This window comes from Drosophila subobscura, chromosome O (genome assembly GCF_008121235.1).
Source record: "Drosophila subobscura isolate 14011-0131.10 chromosome O, UCBerk_Dsub_1.0, whole genome shotgun sequence".
In the NCBI taxonomy this organism is placed as follows: Eukaryota; Metazoa; Arthropoda; class Insecta; order Diptera; family Drosophilidae; genus Drosophila; species Drosophila subobscura.
In genome coordinates this window covers 6,553,509-6,579,838 of record NC_048533.1, presented here as the reverse complement: position 1 = coordinate 6,579,838, position 26,330 = coordinate 6,553,509, and the positions used below count along the sequence as shown (strand labels likewise).

The window sequence follows — 26,330 nt, the reverse complement described above, 5'->3', positions numbered from 1 at the left end:
TCGTTGATTCAACTTTGAAAATCGTGGGAAGAGAGTCTCTTCGCGAGTCATGGTCATGGCCAAGCCATGGACTGACGGGGACCATTGCAACCCAAACAATTTGAAGTATTAGTTTGATTTTTGTTTTGTATTTCCGTAATTGTTATTCTATTGAGGTAGTTTAGCAAGAAAAAGGGATTGAAAAATATCAAGAAAGATTTAAAATAAATATAAATTGAATTGATCTGTGAAGTTCTTCTGATTGGGTTGGAGCTGCTAACTTCCCTATTGAATAGGTCTCTAAAAAGCTTAACAATTTCCTCCATTGAGCTACTCGTTTTCGTCAACCTCTTCCCCAAAGTATCATTCCAAACTTCTGAAATAAAAGTAGCAAATATCACATAAAATATCAAGGCTTTAAACATCTAAAAAGAATTCCCTGAATTATTTCCTATGTCACAGAATTCCCAGGCCAAGACGCTCTTTTGAGTCATTCCGAATACCCCTATATATTGTGCGATTATTCAAAGAAATGCTGCTTAAGCCCAACTTAAATCTCTCAGAGAAGATTATGCAGCCAGTGGCCGGCCTGGCCTATGACATCATGATGTCTTCGGAATGAAGTTTGAGTTTTTGGGGTTTTTATTTTAAATTTTTGTTTTCTTTTTGGTTGTTTATCAGCATCCGAGTATCGGTTCAACAGGCGCAGCGGCTTTTTTTGAACGCATTTCATTAGCGGGTTTATGTATATACGAATCCAGCGTGTGTGTATATATGGCAGATATATGTCTGGTGTCTGGTAAATGGTGTCTTGTCTGCATTCACAACCGGTGTGTGGTGTGGCTTGTCTTCGCACCGGCTTCGGCTGCGGCTTGTCTTTTGTTTGTTTTATATGGTGTATATATGTATCTCTTTTTCCACCTCTACATCTTTGCATTTAAATGCATTTTCGTATATACATAAGCATGTACATATGTATGTATGTACATATATATTACATTTGCTTTACTTTTACTTTCATATGCAACTGGTTGGCGAGTGTCTGCCACATGTTGTTGGTGTTGCCGCTGACTCTCAATGGGGAAGTCTGTTGCATGTGTGTTTCGGATCTCTCTCTTGCTTTTTTTTCCATCGAGGCGAGTCGCCAGGTCTCGGGGCTGCAATGAAAACTGTTTGTAAAGTGATTGTCAATCATTTTTGGTGGCATGTCGCTTAACCGCTTTGACAATAAACGCAGCAGCAACAACAATGGCAGCTGCTACACATTTTTTCTTGGGCTTGGGCCAACGTTCGTTGGCCATCTGATTTGTTCAAGTATTTGCTCAATTAAGCCATTTTAAAGTTTATAAATTGCGAAAGATACGGGTGTAAATGTTTAACCCAAAAAGCCAATATTCCACGAAGGCAGGGCTACTGAAATTAAGAGAGTTTAGCAGATGTTATCGAAACAAACTGAAAATCTGTAGATGAAATAAATTTCTTTAAATATTTATATGCCACGCAGCCTAATTAAATTATCTTTAAGCACCCTTTAAATGCACGTACCTGGGGAAAATACATATCTTTAAAATTCTTTACTGCTATTTCAAACTCAATTAATGGTTGCCTCCATAAATTGCCCATAAAACTACTTTCAAATAAATAAATCTTCGAGTGATAAACACCTTGTATAATTCACTTATTTATGACCCACCTGCCTTTGATTTATTTGACTTTAATCATCCAATAATCAACAATAAAAGTTATACCCAAAGCCCAAAGACAAAAAAAAAGAAAAACGAAACCACTAAATATTGACGCAACACTTAGCTGCAGAGCAAAGAAAATTGGTTAAATGCTTTCAATGAACAAATAAGGAAAACTAAACCAATTTAAAACGCGCGCTGAAACTTTGTTTCGGTATCTTTTGAAACACAGTTGAAATTGGTATAGACTTTTGTGGGAGATTTCATTCGCTGCCATGGCCTTAATTTTGCCAAACTCTCTTAACTTGTATCATCATGAAAATTTCATGTGGAACGCGAATGAAGACATTACCCCGCCACTGCATGTGGAAAAACTTGGCCTCCCTTTTCATGTTACACATGCAATGGCATCCGAAATAAATTCATTTTTGGCGTTTTTATATAATGTCGGAATGAATTTTTCAGCTTTTGATTTGGTATTTTGGCTAATTTGGAATTTCTATGTAGATTATACTCTTAATTAAAGCCAATTATATTTATTGTTGAACAACTTTCGCTGCCCCCGAGTCCCTCAATATCAAGTTGCATGCGAATAACTAAAAACAAATCACACAAGTATCAGGTTTTCCTTCATCGCCTCTTGTTGGACGGGGGGAAGTGGGTGCTTATGTCTGTGGCAAATTGGTTCAAGTCGTGTGCTTGTGGGTATGCCAAAGGGGATGCCCCCTCTAAAATTGGTCACATTTTGTTGGATGCTGTAAGAGCTTTCAGTGCTGGAGGGCTCCTAACCCTTCACTGACACAAATCAGGTTTGCCTGTAAATCATACTGTCTTTAAGTCTCTTTCTAAGATTGTATCTTGCTATTGCAGCATCACAGATAATTTTGTAATGGATTTTGGGTAAAGTAAAGTAAATATTTTAGAGTTTTTAATTGATTATTATTATTTTCTCGGGCTGCGCTATTGTTTTTTGTTTTTACGAGTCATTTCCCAAAGATTGGGCAGTCATTATTGACCTCGAAGATGCCTGCTGCCCCAGTCAAGTATCTTAAACCGTATTGAAATCGAGAAAAGATCCTCAAGCACCCATTTGATATATTTTTCCCTTCGTTATTGTACTTCTTTGTCGTTGCTTCTTTTCTGCAAACTTAAATATTGCTCCATTCAAAATATGGCAGTGCATAAACTCAAGTTGCAATATTATTATTATCTTTTTTTTAGTGCTTATTTGTTGTATATTATTCTGCAGCAGCTGCGATAAGACCCATACACAGAAGGAAAGACAAACAAACAAAAGCACACAAAACCCAGAGACAATGCAACAGTGGCGGTGGCGGCGGCGGCGGCAATGTTTGTGCAACACCAAAAGCGCATTCATTTCTGAATCGGATTTTTTCGTTGCATTTTAATATATGCAACCACCGCAAGGGGAGGGTGAACCGCCAGTATGAGTTTGAGTCTAACAAAGGTAACAAAACAAGACTCAACAGACACTCGACTGTTTGCACATTTGATACTCGTATCTTTTGACGTTTGTCGGATTTTGTGAGTTCTTTGAACACACATTTCTTTTGACTGATGGAATATGGAATATTCCATATGGAATATTGGTTAACCAATAAATGTATGACTGCCAGCCAGCCCCTTGTGGCCATTGATGTGTGCTGACGGTTACTGGGCGCGTCGCATCGTCTCTTCGATGAGGCATTGGATTGATATTTGCATTGATGGCATTTGATGGCTGGCGGTTTGATCAGCGGAATTATTATTTTGGGAGCAGCAGCTCTGCAGATAAACCCAAGAAAAAAACCTTGGGAATTCTTTGGGATTTTGTTATGTGGGTTCATTCGATGGGAAGTGGTATTTCTTGTTGAATGTATCTGAAAGATTTGTATCTATGATTTGGGTTGGGTTCTGTTGGATGCACTGCCCTAAGCTTTTATATCACAGATAAACTATTTCAAAATGTGGTGTTCCTAAGTAGCCGTGAACCTTAAGCATCTACTGTCCTCCCTCTGCATTATACCAAATGACTTTTGTGATCTTTGCAGAGACCCCAACACACAAAGAAGTAGAAGAAACCGAAACTGTAGGCGTAATCGTACCAATGAATGCCAGACGTTGACTTGGGGTTTTTCAATGGGATTGAGACTTTCCCCCTCCGCAAACACACAGCAACTGGACAGTTCAAATAGTTCGCTGAGTTCACTTGTCAGCCAATTGACAATTGCAAGACTTGGGCCCACAAAAGAGTTGCCTTGCCAAAAACCATAGTCAGAGTCTTCTATGCATCATGGTCGTCCGTCTTGAGCGACTTCTAAAGAGAGAGATAGAGAGAGAGAGAGGAAGGTGATACACCCACAGATGGCAGACCGACAGACACACCTGATGAGAGTGGGTGAGAGAGCGAGCGTTCAACTATTATGTCAAGCGAAGCTTACGCTCTTTACGTGCGGAGAGGGATCTATACCTGTTGATCTCCCGCTCTCATAGTCATACCTGCTGATCTCCCTCTCTCACAGCTATACCTGTTGATCTCCCTCTCTCATAGTCATACCTGTTGATCGCTCTCTCTCTCTCTCTTTGCTCAGCTGAGCTGAAACTCAACACGGCCATAACCAGTTACCTGTTTGGGCGGCTGGCCCTCCTTCTGCAGACATCTAAACGTGGTCTACACTGCTGTGGTGGAATACCAAAATCACGCTACCATCCCATATCCATGCCAGCGGAGAGATCAGTTGGTGGACGTGCTTCAGACGGAGCGGTTTTGGCCCCGGTGCGAACGTGTTTACAAATATATCTATCTCTCGGTCTGTGTGTGCGTTTCAATCTCTTTCTCTCACTCTCTCTCTCTCTGTGTGTCTCCGTCCCTCTCTGGGTCTATAAACGTGGCCAGATAACAGATAACCTTTTGCCGGTTTGGTGCTAATATTCAGTTCAAGTGATATTTCGTTGGATATTTTCACCGATTTATGCTAATCTCTTGCGGCTTTCTTATTGAACAAACAACAAAAAAAGGCTGCTCTAAAACACACAAGTGAAATGTTCAGAGGGGCGGAAGGGAAAGGTGGAGACAGCACACAGCAACATCGATGGACAGAAAAAACATTCCATTTAAAATACCGAAAACAAGTTTTCTCTCTTTCTCGCCAAGCCATCAACCACCTCTCTTTCACTCTACGATCTTTCTTTCCCTCTCTTTCTTAACGATCTCTCCCTCCTTTTCTTTCGTCGCTTATTTGCTTTTGTTGTTCGCCTTTTTTTGTTGCCATTTCTACATAAAAGGAGCGAGAGTGAAATGTGAAATGTCAGTGCACACACACAGACACAGACCCAGACCCCCCCAAGCAATAACCCCAATAACTCTTACAATGACATCATTTGTTTAAGCAACAAAAACTATAACAAATATTTAGCCATAGATATGGTAGCGAATGGTAGCTGTGTCTTAGAATCTGTCTGTCCGCCTTCTGTCTAATTGCCTTTGCAGCAAACTTGGCCAAAAAGGCATTGGAGTGCATTCTGCGGCTTGCAGCCGTTTTCCCAGTTGTTGTGGCTCTGGCTGCTGCTGCTGCTGAAAACCGGTTCAAATATTTTCGCTATTGCAATTTGGGTCTTAAGTTTTTTTTTTTTGTTAAAGCCAATTGCATGAGCATAGTTTCCTTGGCAATTTGTGGGCTTTTGTTTTAGGGTTTCTTGGGTTATTTGCCTAGTTTGTTGTGGCCTTTTTGCACAGTTTTTTGCCAAGTTTTTCTCTTGGAGTTTGTGAGAAACAAATATTTTGGCCACAAATTAAAGATATTTATGGGTTTGCCCTTGTCTTACCATTGTTTCGAGAGCTGTAAATCCATCTTAAATATGTTAAATAGGGTTAAATATTCTAGGGTCATCCATCAACTACAGTTTCGAAGACAGTTGTGGTATATTTATGAATGGAAATGTTTGCACAAAGAAAGGTTTACCTTCTTCAGCGAACAAAAGACTTGAAACACAAACTTGTTTGAGAAATCAAATAGGTGTAAGGAGACTTTGGATGAATATAGAGTATTTTTTTTGGTTCTCCAATCTCCACTTTATTCAATGATGACTAAGGCCAAAATTCTTTTGACAAAGACACCACAACTTTGCATTCGTGAAAATCCAACAGTTTCCAAAGAGACTTAATGTAAATAAATTTGCAACAATCATTAATTACTTTGTAATGGTTGACAAATGACTAAATGCAGAATTCAGCTGAAGTATCAGTTACATTATTTGCTAAGCAAACAGTACAGGAAAACTGAAATATCATTGTAAAGATATTTCCAAAAGTTGAATATTTTCGCAACTTTCCAAGTAATATTAACCCAAATGTAAGCTCCCAACAAATCACCCAACAAATTGACTGACAAAATATGGCACTTGACTTTACACACAAAACCATTATTGAAGCCGACTTTCAAACGGAAATGACAGCATTTTAGGGGGTTACCAAACCAACAGAAACCGCTACAAAATAAATGTCGTGTAAAGCAAAAAAACGAAAAAAACCGCGAAAAACGAAAATATAAAACAAAAGAAAACCAAACAAAACAAAAACAAAACAAAAACCCAATGAGTGCCCTAAAGTTAATGATTGAGACCTTTAACGAAACCAAAAAGAAGATACGGATATATAATACTTATTGCGAATTTCATTTTTTATAGAAAATCATTAAAAATTAACAATAATAAAAAAATAAAAACAAGTGCAAACGTGTGAAAAAAATAAAGTTGAAAAATGCAAACGTGTAAAAGAAGAAAAGCCGGAGGCGATACGGCCACGATCTTGTGGCGGAGACTGTGCCTGGCCAGTCTCTTGGGATTATTGCTGCTTGGCATTCAAATTGAGCATGCGGCGTCTGCGCCTGCAGGCGAGGATGATGCAGCAGCAGCAACAACCACAACGACCATGCCACCACCCTATGGATGCCACAACAATCTCCAACACAGCAGAAACAACAATTGGTGTAGAACAAAGCAGCATTGGCAGCACCAGCACCAGTACCAGTCCCAGTCCCAGCAGTACCACTGAGGAAACGGATAGTTCAACGACTTCAAGCACTACAGAAACGTCCAACAAATTGAATGCGGCCGAAGCTGGTGAGTTATACAAAAGCCAAAAGCCATGAAAATTATAGATGCCGGTAGAACGCGACGATGGCGATGACGTTGTCTAGGCCTCCTGATCGTTTGCCAGACACTTTAATCTCACCTTACTTAGGCTCTGGGACTGACTCTCTGGGACTCTCTGGGCCGTAATCAAATTTCATTCTCTGAGCCACCAATTAACGGCCAGGCCTCCTCACATCGTGAGCCAGTGCGTGGCGTGTCTTGGGTGTGTGCTGCCCGGCATGGCCCGGCCCGGCATGGCCCTGCCCTGCCACCAATTTCGTTTCGATCTGTAAGACATTTCTCCATAATTATTTCGGATTCGCTTAAATGGAGCGAACCAAAAGAAATTTCGTGTTGCTGTGGGATTAATCATTGGTAGAATATTTGTATTTGTGGCTACAACAAGTCGTTTCCTGTTGAATTACTTAGTTGATTGTGCGGCATATCAAAGGGAAATTTTTGAGAAAATCTGAACATCTTTTGACCTGAAGCTAAAAGGCACATATTTCCAGTTTGTTGAAGCTTGAAATGGGAAAGTATCATAATAATAATTTAAGTATTTCTTCAGAGATGGAGAAAATGAACTTTTTATGTGTGTGTATAACCAAAGGGAATCTTGCTCTTATTTATCCACATTCCAACACGTTTTACATCTTCAAAAGAGAAGGAACTTTTCTCTGATTAATCAATCATTAGAAGAATATTTTAAATATTAAAAAATATGAAAAGATAATTGAAAAAAAAAATGTGCATAGCCCCGAAAGAAAATCATTTAAATATTTATTAAAACACTTTTACAAACCAATAAAACTATTCAAGAATGTACATATAAGATGAGAAAATTGATTTCTAATGGGACATTCGCTTACATTTAACATTCCGACGCGTTTTGAGATAATCTCTCAAGCCAAGAACTTTTCCAGATCAAAAGTGAAAGGCTTCATTCCTCCGAGTACTCGTATATCGTCTAAACCAATCAAGTTTTTCTTATACAGAAAATGAGGTTACCAGTTTAATTGTTTCGGTTCTTTGTGGCCACCATGTTATAATTAGCTGGAGTGTAGTTTTTGTTTCGGTTTAATGTCAGATGCACTTCAAAAGCGTCACGTTGATACAGACATGGCTCATAAAAGAAACTTCAATTTGTTGTATTCTTCTTTCCATTGTTGTTTTAGGTTTTCTTACTTCTCATCTTGTTGGTCCATTGATGACTCGATAAAATGAGGCCGAAGAGGTGGCCCACACACAGATATCAGATCTGTTTCAGCTTTGGAAGGGGGAAACACTCGATGTTGTAAGGTTGTGAGCCCTAAATGCCAAGGGAATAACTAATAAGATTTTGGGACTAGACCTCCACAATTCACACAATTTATATGCAAATTAGGGAATTGAAATGACTCATGATCTTAACCTACGTACAGTCGAAATATTCATTTGTTTTAGCTTCAGGGATTTTTGGGAGTGGAATGTCTTTAACGCGGGGGCTAATTATAAAAAGATGTACCAAGAAAAATTAACAAGAAACATAAACTCCGCAATTAGTCATTTCGTTTTGGGTTTGAAACACCCACAAACTATGCAAAGACACCACACCTGACGACCAGCCTCGGGATGTTCCATTGATGTTCCCCCTACAGAAGAGAGTGGCTTCATTAATTAGTCAGAAGTGGGCAGCCAGCCAACAGATTAAGGTCTTGCGTTATGTAAATATATATCTAAAAATACAAATCAATTATTGAGCAAGACTTTGGACAGTTACAAAACGGGTTTGTGTGTTATAGTTGCAGCCAGTGGCGACAAGACTTTCAGTGGGACTTTAAAGTGTCAATGGATCAAGCAATTATATGTATAAATTGAAATATATATTCCATGAGTAAAAACTGTCTGTCCGAATGATTCATCCACGCATCGCCTGCAGCCCAAGCGGATGTGAAGTCTAGAAGTTTCCATATTTGAAAACAGCTTGACCTCTGACTGTAGGCGTGCACTAGAACAATTTACATTGACCTTCAAAAAACTCCTGCGGTAACTCAGAATCACCCAAAGAGTTTTATCCATAAATTCATTAACTCAAATCTATACAATTTCATTGAATATTTTTCAATATTTTCATATCAGTAGTTGCTTGTTGGATGGATTTTCCCCCAGTTAATGCTAAAAAAAGCCATTAGTAATCTTTTTTCACTGTTTGACAGACAGCCAACTAGTTTGTGAAAAAAAACCCAAGCCCAAAGCCTATACCGAAACCAGAGGCCAGTAAATTGTTTGCTAACTAAGGAAAATCGACACATAGACCGGCCCGAGCGACTTTAATGAGTTGGAAAATTGCAGAGCACGGTGGCTGGTGTACTTGAAAGTCGAGTATATAAATCATTTATGTTAATTTTCGCTCTGCGAAACTGATCCCAACTGATCATTGAGTGCAAAAATTGTGGCCTTCCATTGAACAAATTCCTATTGAGCAATTTTCAATGCGTTGGCAATGCAAGTCAGGGCCCTGCACTCGATACGGTGTTGCCAAAAATAAATACAAGCAAGGCCTCTTGCACAATGTACTTACTTATATATTTAACAAAAAACATGAGACTGTACGACCTCAATTACCAGACTTACTTTCTTCAAGGGAAAATATCCAGACCAGGCATACAGCTTCGCAGAAATAATAATCATAAATTATGAACGAAAAGTGCTGAGGTGACCTGCTATTATGTGGACCTACCTGTTGATGATTTGTTATTTTTACAAATCATAGCAAAAGGGAAATTTACATATTTGCAGCACGATAGTCGTGAATTTTGAGAGAGGAAGTTGTCGGAGTCAACATTTCAGCGAAAACATCAAGTTTTGCATTAATGAAATATGCCCCAAGTTGCCATGGAGATGAGATGCTGCCTCCACAAGTTTGTTGCCTCAGTCTTTTGTTTGTGCATGGACTCTCATGGGAGTTCTCCCTCTCTCTACATCTTTCTGTTGATTTTTTGTGTGTTTTTATTGTTTATTTTCTGTCTGCGTCACTGAGAAATTCTGCAGAAAAAGCGAGGCAGGCAGACAGGCAGACAAGACTTTTGTTTTCGTCGGAGTTTTCAAGGATACAAGTTTTGTTGTCAGAGTACGAGAAGTGTGAGAAATATGCCAGAGATATACTCTGTAGAGGGTGTGGCCCGGACCCCAGGCTTCGGTGCGATGCGTGTCTCACTGTACCTTTCGCTTTGGTGGGGTTCATGCTCGATTAGCTGGCAAAAATTTTGTCTGGCGACCCGCTATAATGAACCGATAAGTAAAAGTAGCTTACAGAAAAGAGACTTTTCAACAAGCTACACCACAATGTCCGAATGTGTGGAGTGACAGATACAACAGCAACACCAACACCAACACCAACAGCTGAAAACTGTTGTTAATTGTTGGCCGCTATTATTACTATTATAACTATTATTATTATTGTGCCGTCGTACTCCACACACACAAACACATCATCGTTAGAGCGGGAGATGCGTGAAAGTGCAGACAGAGTCAACAATTAACATTTTGGCCATAAATATGGCTTACAGATACTTCGAACTTTAGTGTCAACAACAAACACAAAAAAAGTGAACTTTGAGTGGGATTACCATGGATTGGCTTTGGCTTCGGGGGCTTTCTCCCAATCACCCAGCTTAAAAGAAACTCTTCAAATTCGAATAGAATCAAACGGGTTACACAAGTGAAAACCTGCCCTGGCAGGCCGGCCTCAATCTCAATCTCAGTCTCATTTCTATTTATGTCAGGGGCGCAAATCAAAATGCATAAATAAGCTAAGTAAAATTAAGTATACTTGTAACTCGTTTGAAATATGCATTAGGCAATGGCATCAATTCCACTTAGAGCACACAAGTATCATGCAATTCCTCTGCTACCAGCGGGGTCTAGACATGCGTCTTGGCTGTCTTGCATTTTTTTGAATTAGATAATTTTTTATACTATAAAAAAATCTTTTTTTTTTCTCATACGAGTGGGAAAAATGTAGCACAGAAAGCCAATGTGCGGCTAATTAATGCATTTTAATTGCACATACGTTTGTGGCTCAGTGTCTGTCTTGTGTGTGTGTGTGTGTGTGTGTGTGTGTGTGTGTGTGTATGTGTGTGGGTATAATGCTGCAATTAAGTGTGTCAATGAACGGTGCAGAGATACAGATACTGAGGAGTAAGAAAGAGAACGAACGCCTTACAGGAAGTGCCGCCAGGCTTCAACTGGGAGAAAGATAATTAAGAATGAACATTAATTTAATTATATGTTATGAATATTTTTCTACTGTTACTCGTAGGTGATTTGAGACATATATAAATGGGAGGAAACACTCGTGTCTGTTATATAATGATAGGGTAGAGAGTGAGAGGAATCGGAAGGAAATCGTTTTGGTTTTATGGGTTTAAAGAACTTTTAAACTAGTTGGATTGTAATTCTGAGTCTTTATCGAACGGTTTTCATTGGTGTTCTTTCTTGTTAAGCTTGGAAATTGAATGGGAACTAGGAACTGGGGCTCGAACATGATAATCGCACCTTTTCCCCCATGCTTTTGCTCGTCTCTAATGCTCTCAGCATTTTCCCCTGTGTACAGCATTTTATACCCTTTATGCCCCATGTTATGTGATTCAAACTTCAAACTCATTTACTGTTTGTGAGTTTCGCTTGCCCGTGCCATTCAATTGACCTTCAATTTGCAAACGCACTTGCCACTTGCCATCACACCACAAAAGTTACAGAGCAAGTCAGCTCAGCTCAGCTAGTCAGCAAAAACCTCTCACATGGCTAACTCCAATTCCAATTCCAATTCGATTTCATGGCCGGCCAAACAACTCGCATTCACTTGGCTAAAGACTCTGTCTGTCTGTCTGTCTGACTGTGGGGTGTCATTCCATTGAGATCAGATACAGCACAGAGACAGAGTCATTGCTACTACAACTCGCCACAATATTTATACAAACGTTAAGGGGCTTTAGTGTTTAGTTGTTCATATTTCTGCCAGAGGTCTTTGTCTTGGCTTTAACAGTACTCCACTCCAACCACTAAATGGACAATGACACGAGCCTCATCGTCGCAGCATTTGAAACGTGTTTCTTGTGTTTTTTTGTTTTGCCGTCATAGCATTAGATACGATCCGCCCTCTCATAGATACAACGTACACCCTCTGCAGCTCCCCCCTACCTTTTTGCACCAGGTCAAACTGCATTTTTGTTGTTGTCAGATGCACATGAACTTTCGAGTTGAAAAAGGTCAAATGCTATGTTATGTTGGGAAATAATTTTGCTTTGACTTGACTTCCCCTTTTCGCTGGTTTCTCTGCCGTTTTTTGTGTGGGTTTTAATGGTGTCGAGTGGAATTCTACCCTATCAGAAATACCTGAATGAATGGCCGCTGGGCATTCGTCTGCTCTGCCTTTCCACCGGGCACTCTTTATATGTCATTAGCCAGATAGAAAGGCCGATAAAATGCCCCGTATTTGGGTTAAAAACACAGTCGGTTAACTGCAATTGAGATACAAATTTATGATAGAATGCTGGGTACTTGGTAGACTTTTGTGGGATTCTTTTGTTGTAAAGTAAAACGGGGCTTAAATGTGTCTAAAAAGTGTAAATGATACAGCTGAAGACTGATGGCTCTATCAAAGTATAGTAACATTTAAGAACAATAATAATTACAGAATGATTTCTTTAAGATTTCTTTCCGTAATCTTCATCGGATACTTCTGCTTCCATTCCGCCATTCACTAACTCATCACATCTCAACCATATCCCAAATTCATTATTGAAATTTAACACTTGGTTTCACAAATTTCCATACACGACTTTTTTTTTTATCATCTTCATGGACAAAAGCCATCACAATGAAATTTCATTAACATCAGCGCAAAATTTCTAAAGCAAATACAATAGAAAAAAACCTCCAAACTCTGGTTTTAATTAAACCCAAAAAAAAAGATAATCAAAATTAACACCCAAGAGTAGGGGGGGAAAAAAACTGAAACTGCAGGCAACATCCAAAAAAATTGCGTAATCAATTTCGAATTTGTTTATAATTCGAAGTCAAAACCGGACCAACAGCTGCATAATACCATTCGGATATACATATATACATCGTATATATGTATATTTATTATGGATTCATGACACACTCTCAGGCATGACCGTTACATTGCCCAAAAAAATAAACAGAAACAAAAATGGTCAGACCTCTTCCCCCTTCTCGTATTTTTACCCTTTTCCGATCGGTGGGGCCGCTCCGTTTTGTTGACACTTTTTGCGCGTTACAAAACGCGGCCAATAGTGTGGGGAATGTAGGATGGTGGGGCGGAATGGAGGGAGTGGTGTGTGTGTAAGAGGTGTGGGGCACATGGGGAATGGTCATTAGGCAGGTTTCATTATGAAGCTCTGCTTCCGGTTGGCTGCGCCGAAGCCCCTGAGCTCAAACATCAAACAAATCTATAGATACGGAAATTGGGGAAAAAAGAATTCGAGTGCTGGAAGTAGGGGTTCAGATAATGAACAGTTTAAGAATGTTTATAAATGGAATATTATACCTGTTTTATGCATAAAACCTGAAACTGAAAGACAAGTACAGCAACAGATTTAGTCACTTTTTTAACGTTAAGGATGAGAAATAAATATTGCCGATTTTCTTTAGAGAATTTCAATGCCAAAGCAAGACAGCTAGGAATTGTAAAGCTTCCAAATGCCTTCTCCAATAGCTTTTTCTCATATATCTTCTTTATTCTCTTATTCTGCAATCATTTTGATCGCCTTTGCAGCTGTTCAATTGACCAAGAAACCCTTATTGTCTTTTCAATTTTAACGTATACTTTGGGCCATCATCAACTCTAGATCAAGACCATTAACAACAACAACAGAACAGCAACTATCCCACCCAACAAAGACATCCGGTTAGCATTGCAACGCTTCATGGCAGCTTGTCAATTCTAAGCACATCACTTATGTATACTCGTAGTAGTAGAGCCCCAAACTCCCCCTCTATCTATGGGTACTATAGGAGGGTATAAAACGATCTCCCACTCCTTTGGCTGTCCAATCATTTGTTTGCTTGTGTGAGCCACAGAACGTGCGGCGACTTAGAAAAACCGCAAATGAGTGTTGGACAGGCATTTTTGCATTTTTCTGCATAAGTGCTTATGCATATACAGTCGTAGTCGTACAAACATATATCATAATCAAGACTGGCTGACCGGCTTAGCTTTGAGTCATAAACTATGCTAAACCAAAAACCCATTTTGCATGGCCAACATGCAGAGAGGAAAAAATGTATAAGAGATGCAGAAACTCAAGTTCGTTTTCTGAGTCTTTTGTATGGCAGATGCAGGAGGCAGAAAAAGCGACTTGCATAACGGAAAGACCACCAAACAAGTCCCCCATCTATGCGGAATACATAAGGGATATACATATATTCTAGTATGTGTTTGTATACAAAATAAATTGAAGATGCCTTGGCTGGCTTTAACGAGTGCCGAGTGAAAAATGAAAATCAATGACAGTAAAAGACAAATTGTGCGCCAAGTAAAAAGAGACAAAACAAAAGGAGCCAGGCCACAAGAAACTTCGAACAGTTGGCGTATTATAAACGGCTAACCGTGACAACAGGCCCAAACAGAACAGAACAGAAAAGAACAGTCAACAGCAGAGTCAAGAACTGCAATAGCTGCTCCCTAGCTGGAGCTGGAGTTGGAGTTTGTAGTTTGGAGTTGGAGCTATGGCTGGAGGCTGCCACAAAGGTAAAGGCAACATCAACAGCAACAGCAGCATAACGAACTGAAATTCAAGGTTCATGTCAGTAACCCTAAGAGTTCTGGTCTCTCTCTCTTTCTCTCTCCATTCGACACAACAATAAAAGCAACAGCTAAAACATAAAACACACACATAAAGATCTGTTCTGTCTATATATATTGTAGAAGTCGGCTGGGGTCTCTTTCTCTTACTCTTTTCTCTCTCTCTCTCTCTCTCTCTCTTTTTCTCTGTGGGCTAACGAACTGTTCGGGAGTTCTTTAACGTTTTGTATACCCTAACTTATTGGTGGGGGGAAATAGACATTCATTTTGGGATTGAAAAATGGAAGGAGATTTGATTTTATGAAACAGAGAAGTGTGACTCATTTTTGATAAATATTTGTGACCCCAATCTTTGCTTAAATATTTTTTAAGAACTCTAACCGATTCCTATAGGAGAATTGTTATGAAAACTCTTTCCACTTATCGCCATTCCTTTCACTTCCCCTGAACCACGCTTTTATTAGTTTTTCTCTTCTCTAGAACCATCATTTAGGGCATTTTCCCTTCGTTATGTGTAAGTTCTCTACCCTCAACGTTTTTAGCGCTAAATTGGCGTCCGTTGCATGCTGACTTCGACTCTGTGTTTTGAGTCTGACTCTGACTCTGACTGACTGCCTCCAAGCGTATATTTTGTACCTTTTTCTTATTGGAGCGACGACAACTGGGGTCTAGGGACCGCTTTAATGCTTATTACCACGCATGCATGACAGTCCCAGTCGCCAGCCGCCAGCCGGCAGTCGCCATTCTCTCCCCCAACCACCTACACTCCAGGGCCCCTCTCTTGGGCCCGTCTAGGCGTAGGACTTGACTGGATAAATGCCGTCCCCATGGGGTAGCATTTCGTACACAGAGAGATCGTCAGCGGGTGTTTCCTGTCCCCTCTTCAAAAATAAAAGAGAAGTACGTCATGAGTCAGCGGAGTAAACGTGTGGTACATGTACATATGTGCATACATATGTCTATGTGGATGCTATATGGTTGGAAAGGCTTATTTACTTTTACCATTCGACTCAAGCCAGCAATGATGGGGTGCTTGATGCAAATGTTTGAGGAAAATTGCAGGCTGCAAATCATTTTGAGTTATTACTGAAAATGGTCTGAAAAATGCAAATGGAAATTCAGGTAATTCTTCAAGCTATTTAGGAGCCATCAAACATAATTATGTTCACATTTAATGAATATTGATTGACTGAATAACGGAAAAAAGTGAATAGAACTTTGATGGATGGCTTCCCACACTTAATTTAGATCTGAATACTCGTTTAGAAGTGCTACAATTATCGCTGATGTTCAAGTTCAAGTTCCAATTAATGAATTAACTTTTTAATTGAATGTTTTTCTGGTCAGAAGCAAACTTAATTCGCTGCAGAAGCCACAGGGCAAGAGACAAGTGTTTTTGGGCCTCCACTAAGGTCAGCATTTATTTATGACATGAATGCCCGAATATAAATGTAATTATATAAGAAAAGATGGAAGAGAAAAAGCACGAAAAATAACATCTTTGGCAGAGGCCTCAAAGCGCTTTACAAGTAAAAAAAAAAAAAGAAGAAACCAAAGAGAAACAAGAATTATATCATAAAAGATGTGGCTGGGCTGATATTTTGGTTTGGGGCTTGTCCCTACACTGAAGCTTCCAAGAATGGACGACCATCGGATGATTCAGCAGGCAGCCAGCAGCAGGCAGACGGAGCTTAATGAATACCTTGCAGATTTTGAGGAATTGATGCTGCTTGAAAGATGCTTGGGGTTCGGCCGGTTCGTTGTGTGGCAAAATTGAAAAAAAAGAACGCGAGACAAGAACCGCGAGACGAGAATTGAGAACTGAAAACAGAAATTACCTTTCAATGATGGCATGGCCAATGCGGAATTGCGGATGATGTGGTTGATGCTGATGATGGTACGCGTGAGATATTTCCAATACGATTTGCCATATTTCCGCTAGAATTGCGCAAGAAAAGTTCTGTTTTTTCTGTTCCCATTCAGTTACCGTAAATGTGGGACAAAGACTTAAGAGTTTATTTACCCCATTGGGGAGGGATGAGTCAGTATTGATAGGCAGTTATCCAAGAAGACTTCTTTCCTCAGAAGATGCTAATGCTATTCCTTTTTCTTTTCCTTTCGCAGAGATGACCACAACATTGCCACCAACTACCAGCAACAGCAGCGTTCTGCCCACAGCTGCTGTGGATACGATGAGCAGTTCCTCTGTGAGTTCCACGAGCATTGAGCCCATCACTTCGACTGAGCCCACAACAACGCCGCGACAGGAGAGCGAAGGACCCGAACAGCATTTGATCTTCTCGCACACGGAGGGCGATCAGACCCACATCCAGCACATACCCCTGAGGGATGAGCATGCGGAGAACAGTGGAGCTGATGCCACAACCGAGGCACTGAAGGATCCTCGCGAAGATCAGCTGCTGAATCAAATATCCAATGAGAATGATGATGTGGTCAAGGATCTGAATAATTTCCGACATCCGGCGACACTGATCACGGCCAGCAACAGCAACAGCGAGGAGAGCAGTGACTCCTCAGCGAATGCCAGTGAAAATGAAAGTGAAAAGACAGATGCAACAACAACAACCAGTACGACAACAACCAGTACGCCGATAACGACAACAACGACAGAGGCAACAGTGCAACAGAATGAGCGCGAAGAGGATCCCTATCATGTGCATATACTGTCCGAGAATCATGATCGCCTGGCCGAACACGAAGATTATCAAATGCTTTCGACCAGCACCGAGGAGTCCTCGTCCTCGTCATCGTCATCATCATCGTCAGAGCCAGCTACAACCACTACAACCACAGAGAGCAGCTCTGATGCTGGTATTATTGTCAGTGTGGAGAACAAGGCTACGGCCGAGCCAGCCACATCCACCGAGGGTACGACGAGTACAAGCACAACCACATCGCGAGCACGCGCCATGCATATGAATGAGGAGACAGAAATCGATGCGGCGGCTGCCACCACAATCATGCCCCCGCCAGACAACGAATCGTCGTCGGGTGCAGTGATTAACATTGTTGAAGGACAACACATGAAGCCGGAGGAGGAGTCGAGAGAACAGCAGCAGCAGCAGCAGCACCAGTACAACCACCAGCACAACTCCAGCCACCACAACGACCGAAGAGCCATCGCCATTTGTTGCCTTTGCCGGCGAGGGACGATCAGCGGGCGGTGCTGGCGATGATGATGTGGAGGAGCTCTTCCTGCATCGCAATGCCACAACGCATGAGCAGCTCATGGATCTCAGTGATGTCAGCATGGATGAGGAACCCAAAGAGAGTAGCAGTAGCACCAGTAGCACCTCATCTACGACCACAACATCCACGACAACTGTGCAACCGGAAACGGAAATGCCCAAAATCGTAGAAATCACCGCCAGCGGGGATACAATGCAGCGCGAATGTTTGGCCAACAGCAAGACCTACAAGGTTAGTATACTCTCAAATAGAAAATAAAATATGCAGAAAGAAGTTTGATGGCGTGGAGAAAGCGCACAACGCCTTCACTCGTATTCATTCCTTTTTGTCTGGCTGCCACCAGCCCACTTCCTGGCACGCAACTCCAATTGGAGCTTGTCGTCACCCTGCAGATTGCATAATGGCCAACAAGTCTTTTTTTTTGGCACTGCTGCCGCTCATAATGAAACCGGTCAGAGCACTGGGCTCCATATTCCAGACTCAGACTCACTCTCAATCCCCAATGCAGCTGCTGCTGTTGCTGTTGCTGCTGCTGCTGCACTCCAAACAAAATAAAACTTAAAAAAAAACATACTTTCGGTGAGCCGCTGTCGCTGTTCGACCAAGCAGCAATTATGCAAAAATTTGCGCACCTTAAAAATCAAAAGAGAGAAAAATGTAGAAACAAAATACAACAGAAAACGGGCAAAGAAAATTCCAGAAAATTGCTGGCTTGTGATTGATGTTGACATCGCCTTTGTGGTTTTGGCCAAAGGCGGTAGATACAAACGCCAGTTCGAGATCCGAAAGGGAGATACAATCCCAAACACTGCCCATAGTCAGACAGATGCAAAACCAATCCAGACCCCTTCCCATTTAGAAACCAGGAATCCAAGCAATCATCTCAACAATGTGTAAATTGCTAGCATTTCAGATAAATTGCCTGATAAATGATTTGCATTAGAACTATTTGGTTAAACAATGCATAGAGCTGTAGAATTTATCTTTCATCTAAAATAATTCATCTAATTAACAGCCAACGAGCATTTTCAATCATTTCCAACACGCCTTTGTGCGTCTGTCCAACTGTGACGTGTTCATCAAACATTGCACTCGGCCACAGAGTGAGGCACGGAATGGCTACCAATCATGAACGCTACTCATGGCTTACATCGGCTGTAGATATATGCATATAAAATATATATAGTGCAGTTGGTGCAATGCCTGCAGCTGGGCTACTGACCAAAACCCAACCCACATTTGTGAGATGGAGCCTGTGCCTGCTCTTGGGCCAGAGTCTGGAGTGTTGATTTTGCTTTAATTAAACGAGCGTTTGGCTTTTCTTTTTCAAGTACTCTTAACAATAGAGGGGTATAGAGATATTTGTATCCATTTTGAGTATCAGTTTGTCTTTAAATATACAAATATCTTCGCCATTGAAAGGTACGGGATTCCCTTCCATGAGATGCAAGAAATGTTTGCCATCTCCAAAGATCCTTTATTAAATTTCCATTATTGCTAGCACTTATAATTCCCAATAAAAAGAGTGTTCCCTCTTCATTATTTCAGCCTCTCTCCCTATTTAATTCAATTTTTTTTCTTAATCTTTTAAATTGTTTGTGTTGTCGTTTTCATAATCGAGTTTGCGGTTCGCGTTCGATATGAAATAATTTTTGCTTTCACTTTTAATGAATTGTGGCCGGTAGACACGACCCTCCTCCTTTATCTCCTCCCCCGCCACGCCAGCCACCAGCCACCAGCCACTTCTCCTGTAAATATTTCTTATAAATTGCCATAGATTGGCGGACACGTGCAACATGCCAAGCCGCATGCCACGAATGTTTTTCAAGTGAGCAGACAGGCACATAGAAAAAATTACAGAAACAGAAAAAATGGTTTAATAAAGAAAATTGCACAGTTTAACTGATATTTTAGTTAAGATTTGCTGTGGTTTTTTAATGTGGCAAAGGGGGCGTTGTTATGAGCTGCCCGAGGCCCCAAAAGTTCACAAGAATAGTGCTCATTAGCCAACAAAAGAGCAGGGGGCAGGGGCACACACCATAAAATGCTTTTGGGCGTGAATTTGCGCACCTGAGAGCCATATAAATGGCTGAGAGAACACAGAACCCTAGTCCCCGGACGTTTAATTAAAAGAACAAACGACGGCCTTAAGTGTTTTCCCGCTAAAACAAAAGACTTAAGACACGAACTTGTGTGTCTGCGAGTGCGTGGGCATCGCTTTTGTCTGAAGCATACTCGGATGACATATTTGGTTATTGGAGCACTCCATACGGAGAGCAGGAAATTTCAGCTCATGATTGCCTTGAGTCAACAGCCGGATGATTGATGATCAGCCACTCCAAAACTTATGCCACAAATTGACGTAATTTCTTTGCAAATAACTTTTGCAGAGTACACGAAAATTGGCAGTAAAGTCAGAGAGAGGGAACTGGCACAGTAGGTCGATCTTCAGTCATTTCCCCAAATAAATGATGATGGGAGAACCAGGGAAAGTTGTGGGAAATAAAGGAGGAAATTTGATTAAGTTTTGATTGAATGTTAGACACAATTAGATGGAAATACTTATAGAATTATAGTCCCAAAAATGTGCTATGTATGTTCTAAATAAATCTTTTATTTTCCAGCATGGCGACACCATGGAAAGAGAATGCGATGAGCGTTGCACCTGCAATCGCGGCGACTGGATGTGTGAGCCGCGTTGCAAGGGCCTCAGCTATCCCCGTGGCAGCCAGCGCAGCATGGCCAATCCCAACTGCAGGGAGCGTGTGGTGGAGGAGGATGAATGCTGTCGAATGATGGAATGCAATGAACCTTTGCTAGAGCCCACATTGGCCATATCCGAGGGCGCAGCACCTGCAGTGGCAGCAGCAGCAGCCGGAGTGGAGGAGGAAGCCACAACCATTTCCAGCAACGATGATGAAGGTGAGTTTTCCATTAATCTTTAGACAAAGACTTTGAGCGAGATGAAGCTGAAGTTGTAGCTTTTGTTGTGGCTTTATTTGTGGCTTTTACTTGTCGATCCTTTTGGCCCAAAGCTTTTTAACATGCTGTATGTTCTCTATGCATTCCATAAAACCTCGTGCCTCGTGCCTCATGCCACACCACAACACATACCACACCGCACACACTCGACTCGACTGCATTCTACCCCCTCCACCCAACCATTGCATTGCCACTGCACCCACATAGCCACGCCCAAGCCGAAGAATGATTGCCATTACATGGGAGGCGTCTATAAATTCCGCGAACGTCTGGAGATTGCCTGCGATCAGATCTGCCACTGTGCCGAGGGTGGAGTGATGGACTGCCGTCCCCGCTGCCCGGAGCGGAATCACACGCGTGCGGACAAGTGTGTGTATGTGAAGGATCCCAAGGATGTGTGCTGCCAGCTGGAGCTGTGCGATGTCACTCTGGACGACCATGAGCAGCCACAGACGTCGCCACAGAACAGTGTGAATGAGGATTCGGAGGAGGAGCACCACCTGGAGCATGTCTATGGGCTGCAGGAGCAGGCGAGAGATGCCGGAGGCGCCTCATCTGGCTGCACCTTCAAGGGCTCCCAGTACGAGGTGGGCCAGCAGTTCCGCGATGGCTGCGAGCAGTTGTGCATCTGCAATGAGCAGGGCATACACTGTGCCAAGGTGGAGTGCCCCTCGAACTTTGGATTGGATGTCCAAGATCCGCACTGCATCCGCTGGGAGCCGGTGCCGGCAGACTTCAAGCCCATTCCTCCGAGCTGCTGTCCGGAGAGCATGCGCTGCGTGGACAATGGCACTTGCACCTACAAAGGATTGCAGTTTGAAAACTGGGCACCGATTCCCGCGAATCTGTCAGGTAAAGTCCGCACATCCCTTTCATTCCCTTCACATGGTCACCTCATGTCACACTTTGGTTCTCCCTGCGTTTAGGTTGCGATCAGCATTGCTATTGCGAGAATGGGCGTGTGGAGTGCCGTCCGGCGTGTCCGCCTGTGTTGGCATTGCCGCCCGCGGATCTGCCCTGCCATCCGGCACAGGCACGTCTCCTGCCCATACCCGATGACGAGTGCTGCAAGCAATGGAGCTGTGCACCGTTGGTGCCCAAACTAGGTGCTGCCGGGCAGGAGGAGTCGCCCGAAGAATCCTCCACACAATCCACAGTCATCTCCAATGGTAAATAGATTCTGCATGCCTTGAGATTAATTCTTTTCCTTTTTTCGGGGAACCTGCATGCAATATAGAAACGATTTTCCCATTTTCATATTCATTCGTATGAGCTTTTCATTTTCAATTAAATTTCATTGGAAATTAATGAACTATTTTGCGCTTTTTTCTGCTGCCTAACTTGTGTATCTTTTTGCTACTTTTCTGCCTTCTGTTTTGTGCATTTTAAATGCTATTTAATTTCGTTTTTACTTTACCTTTTTGATCATCAATTCAATTATAAGATATTCACGCTATGCATTTTGTAAATAATCAAACAACATTCAACATGCAACAAAATAACAGAAACCACAACGACAGCGACGACCACGACAAGTACAACAACCACTGGCAAAATGCCGCCCCAGAAGAAACCCTCATCGGCAGGTGCCTTCTATCCCACATTGGATGGCAAGCCACCAAAGTCCACTGGAGGCGGTCTGGGCATCTTTGAGAAGACAGAGAAGAGCCATGAGAAGGGCCATGAAAAAGGACACAAAAAGGTGCAACACCAACACCAACAGCAGCAGCAGCAACAGCAGCAACAAGAGGAGCAGGAGCAGCAGCAGCATCAGCAACAGCAGCACCAGAACGATGTCATCTTCGATGATCGTGAGGGACACTTGCAGCAGAATGGGGGCTTTCTGCCCTTCCAGTTCGGTCAACAGCATCCGCACCAGCAGCACCTGGGACCCTTTGGCTTCTACAATCCCGTGAAGCCTGTCTATGAGGACTACAATCCCTATGAGCCGTACGACATTAATCCCAATGGAACGCCCCAGGGCAAGCCGCCACCAGTGCCCACAAGTCAATCGGATTTGTTCAATATACTGGGAGCAGAGCAGCCAGGACATCCAGGGCATCCAAATCATAATGGACATCCCGCACAGACCCAAAAGGACAACCACAATCTGCCCTCCCAAGTGAGAATTGAACAGATTCTGCAGCATTTGCAGCAGACCGTGCCAGGAGGACCACCATCGCAACAGCAGCAACAGAATTCCCAACAGCAGCAGCAGCAGCAGAATCCTGCACATTATGTGCCCATTGTGCACAGTGGACTGCCGCCACCACCGCCAGCCCATGGCATTGCCATTGTCGATGGCCAGCCCGTGGCATACGAGAGTTATCCGGTGATACCAGGCCTGGGAGTGCCGCCAACAGCAATCCATCAACAGAAGCAACAGCAGCAGGCCACAATTCTGCCCAGTTCCAGCACCATTTCAGGATTGTCTACCCAAGCCAGTGAGCATAGTCTGCACCAGAATCAGGAGAAGCTAACGAAGCAGCAACAGCAGCAGCAGCAGCAGCAGCAGCCGCAATCCAATCCAGGTTGAACCTACAAAATATTCTATAGCTACCAACACTCTTAGATCTCTACAACAGCCACAACAGAACACTGCGACAGGGTTTTTACTGTACTAACTGCCGACCCACACACACTCAAACAAACACACACAAAGAAACTGTACTACACACATAAATTCATAAAGTTCATATAGATCACCCATAGATCCATTCATCATTGTCATGCTTTTTACGCTAATCTGAAATTTGAGCGATTTTCCAAGCCAAAATTCGTTAATTATTTTTCGGGGCAAACCAAATACTAATCTTGCATAATTAATTAATCACTGAAAACTAACCGAAGTTTGTTATATTTCCACAAAAAAAAGGCAATAGCAAACTCCAGCCAGACATTGAAGTTCATACTTTGGAGGCTCTGGATGCGCGCACCATTCACATTGTCTTCACTGTACCCGAGGTCTATGTGAATCTCCATGGACGCATTGAGTTGCGATACACGAATGGACCCAGCAATGATACCTCCACGTGGGAGCAACAGATCTTTGCACCGCCAGAGGATCTCCTGGCCACATCGCAGATGGAATTCGATTTGAACTATCTGGAGCCCAACTCCCTGTACAAAGTGAAGATCACATTGATCCTCAGGGATCTCAACTCCCAGCCATCGAGCACTGTGCATGTGGTGAAGCTGCCAGCGGAGCGGACCATCACACCACCTCCACCCTTCACCGACTACCGACCGGACTTCCAGGACATCTTCAAGACCGTGGAGGATGCCGAGTTGAATGTCAGCGAAACGAATGCCACGTGGCTGCAGTTGACATGGAAGAAGCTCGGCGACGAGCAGATGGAGTATGTGGATGGAGTGCAGCTGCGCTACAAGGAGCTCACGGGCATGATCTACTCCTCATCCCCGCTGATACACCGCACCCTCACCAGCTACACCATCCAGAACCTGCAGCCGGACACGGGCTATGAGATTGGCCTTTACTACATTCCCCTGGCTGGTCATGGGGCAGAGCTGCGTGCCGGACACATGATCAAGGTGCGCACAGCGCCCAAGATCGATGTCTATGGCTTTGATGTGACCGTGAATGTCACCAAGGTGAAGACCCAGAGCGTAGAGATCTCCTGGAATGGTGTTCCCTATCCGGAGGATAAATTCGTCCACATCTATCGGGCCATCTACCAGAGCGATGCTGGCAAGGAGGACTCGAGCGTCTTCAAGGTGGCCAAGCGGGACAGCACCACAGGCACTCTCATCATGGACCTCAAACCGGGCACCAAGTACCGCCTCTGGCTGGAGATGTATCTGACGAATGGCAATACCAAGAAGAGCAACGTGGTTAACTTTATCACGAAGCCAGGAGGACCAGCCACACCTGGCAAGACGGGTAAGAGTCGATAGGGAATATTTATAAGAAGAATCCTGATGGGAAATTTAAATACCTTTTCAAGTCTTGCAATTTTTTGAAAGGATCTATTTGGGTTTCAAGATATTTGGTAAAAGAAATTTGTGCTGTAGTTCTGTAGATCTAAAACCTCTATCTCATCTTGATACTAATTCCTTTCGTTTATATTTTCATAGGAAAACTGCTTACAGCAGGCACAGATCAGCCTGTGGGCGACTACTATGGTCCCCTGGTTGTGGTCTCTGTGATCGCAGCATTGGCCATTATGTCCACGCTGGCCCTGCTCCTCATCATCACCCGAAGGCGAGTCCATCAAACGGCATCGATTACACCACCACGCAAGAGCGATGCTGCCTATGATAATCCCTCATACAAAGTGGAGATCCAACAGGAGACTATGAGTGAGTACATGAGCGAAAGAAAACCTTTTCAATCTATACGAATTTGCAATAAAAAGTACTTAAAACCCCTCCTTCCAGATCTGTAACTCACGAATCTGCCAAAAACATTTAGTTTTAAACCAGATTCTTGTAAATATTTAAAGAAAAAAACAAAAGGAAGGATGAAATAACTAAGGAAAAGTAATGGAAAAACTCAAACTCAGTGTCAGTAAAAAAGAAAACGATGGAAAGATAAAGAGGAAATAATTTTCTTAATCCGGCGCAAGATCAGTAAAAAAATTGTCCCAAATGTGGAATTCGGCCGCCATGTTGTATGTAGTGTTTAAGTAATCTACACAATTTTTTGTTAAACAATTTGTGACTTGTGTATATAGAGAGAGAGTGAGACAAGCAAGAAGGATAGACACCCAATGGAAGAACTAATTGATCAAAAACTCCACACACAAAAAAAGATAGAAACCCGGGCGCATTAATTCTTCTAGCGATTTCGAAATGCATACGAGTTTAGTTAGTTTAACTTGTAAATTTTAGCTTTACACCTATCGTAATTTAAAGGCGCCTCATCCTCATACATCTGTGGAGTGCAGTTGATTCAACACGATTGAATCAGCAACTATGGAAAGCGAATCCACGAAAGCAAAGCGATGATGCGTTTTTCAATTAACAGTCCATAAATATTTAAAAGTAGCTTGTAAAAAACACTTAAAGAGATATGCATATACTCGTATGTACATATGTATGAATAAATAAAGAAAAAAAATAATAAAAACTTATTAAAACAAATGCAAGTGTTTTTGTTTCAAAACCACAAATTAATGAAATAAATAAATTACAAGTGAGTACAAAACTTCCTTCTACCGCAATTAAAATAACATTTTCCTGCATTTATTACAAAAATATATCGTATATTTTATTAATAGAATTTAGCTGTGTGTTCTTCCTGACCGTTTATGACATTTCTAGACATTTATACAACTTTAACTTTAAGCTTTTTGGATGACTTTCGCCCATTTCTTAGTATTTTTTCATTTTACATTCAATTTCCATACATTTTCGTTATTCCATAATTTCATTTATTTTCTTTTTGCTTGCAGCACCAACAATATCAATATCGTATCGTATATCTATATATGTTTGTAGATATATCTATATATATATATATTTTTTGTATATATACAAAATGCACAACTAGATTTCGCGTTTCTTTTTTT

At 42.0% G+C, this 26,330-nt stretch overlaps 1 protein-coding gene across 1 annotated transcript; it reads left to right on the top strand.

Annotated features, from left to right (window-relative positions):
* Window positions 1–6,351: 6,351 nt before the first annotated feature.
* On the top strand, window positions 6,352–25,569 carry LOC117898681 (putative epidermal cell surface receptor). The gene is given in 10 exon segments (XM_034808264.1): window positions 6,352–6,785; window positions 16,732–17,689; window positions 17,691–18,048; window positions 20,442–20,739; window positions 21,007–21,651; window positions 21,726–21,968; window positions 22,305–23,330; window positions 23,675–24,700; window positions 24,895–25,119; window positions 25,198–25,569. Coding segments are annotated over 10 exon segments (5,037 nt in total). The 5' UTR covers window positions 6,352–6,535; the 3' UTR covers window positions 25,206–25,569.
* Window positions 25,570–26,330: the final 761 nt, after the last annotated feature.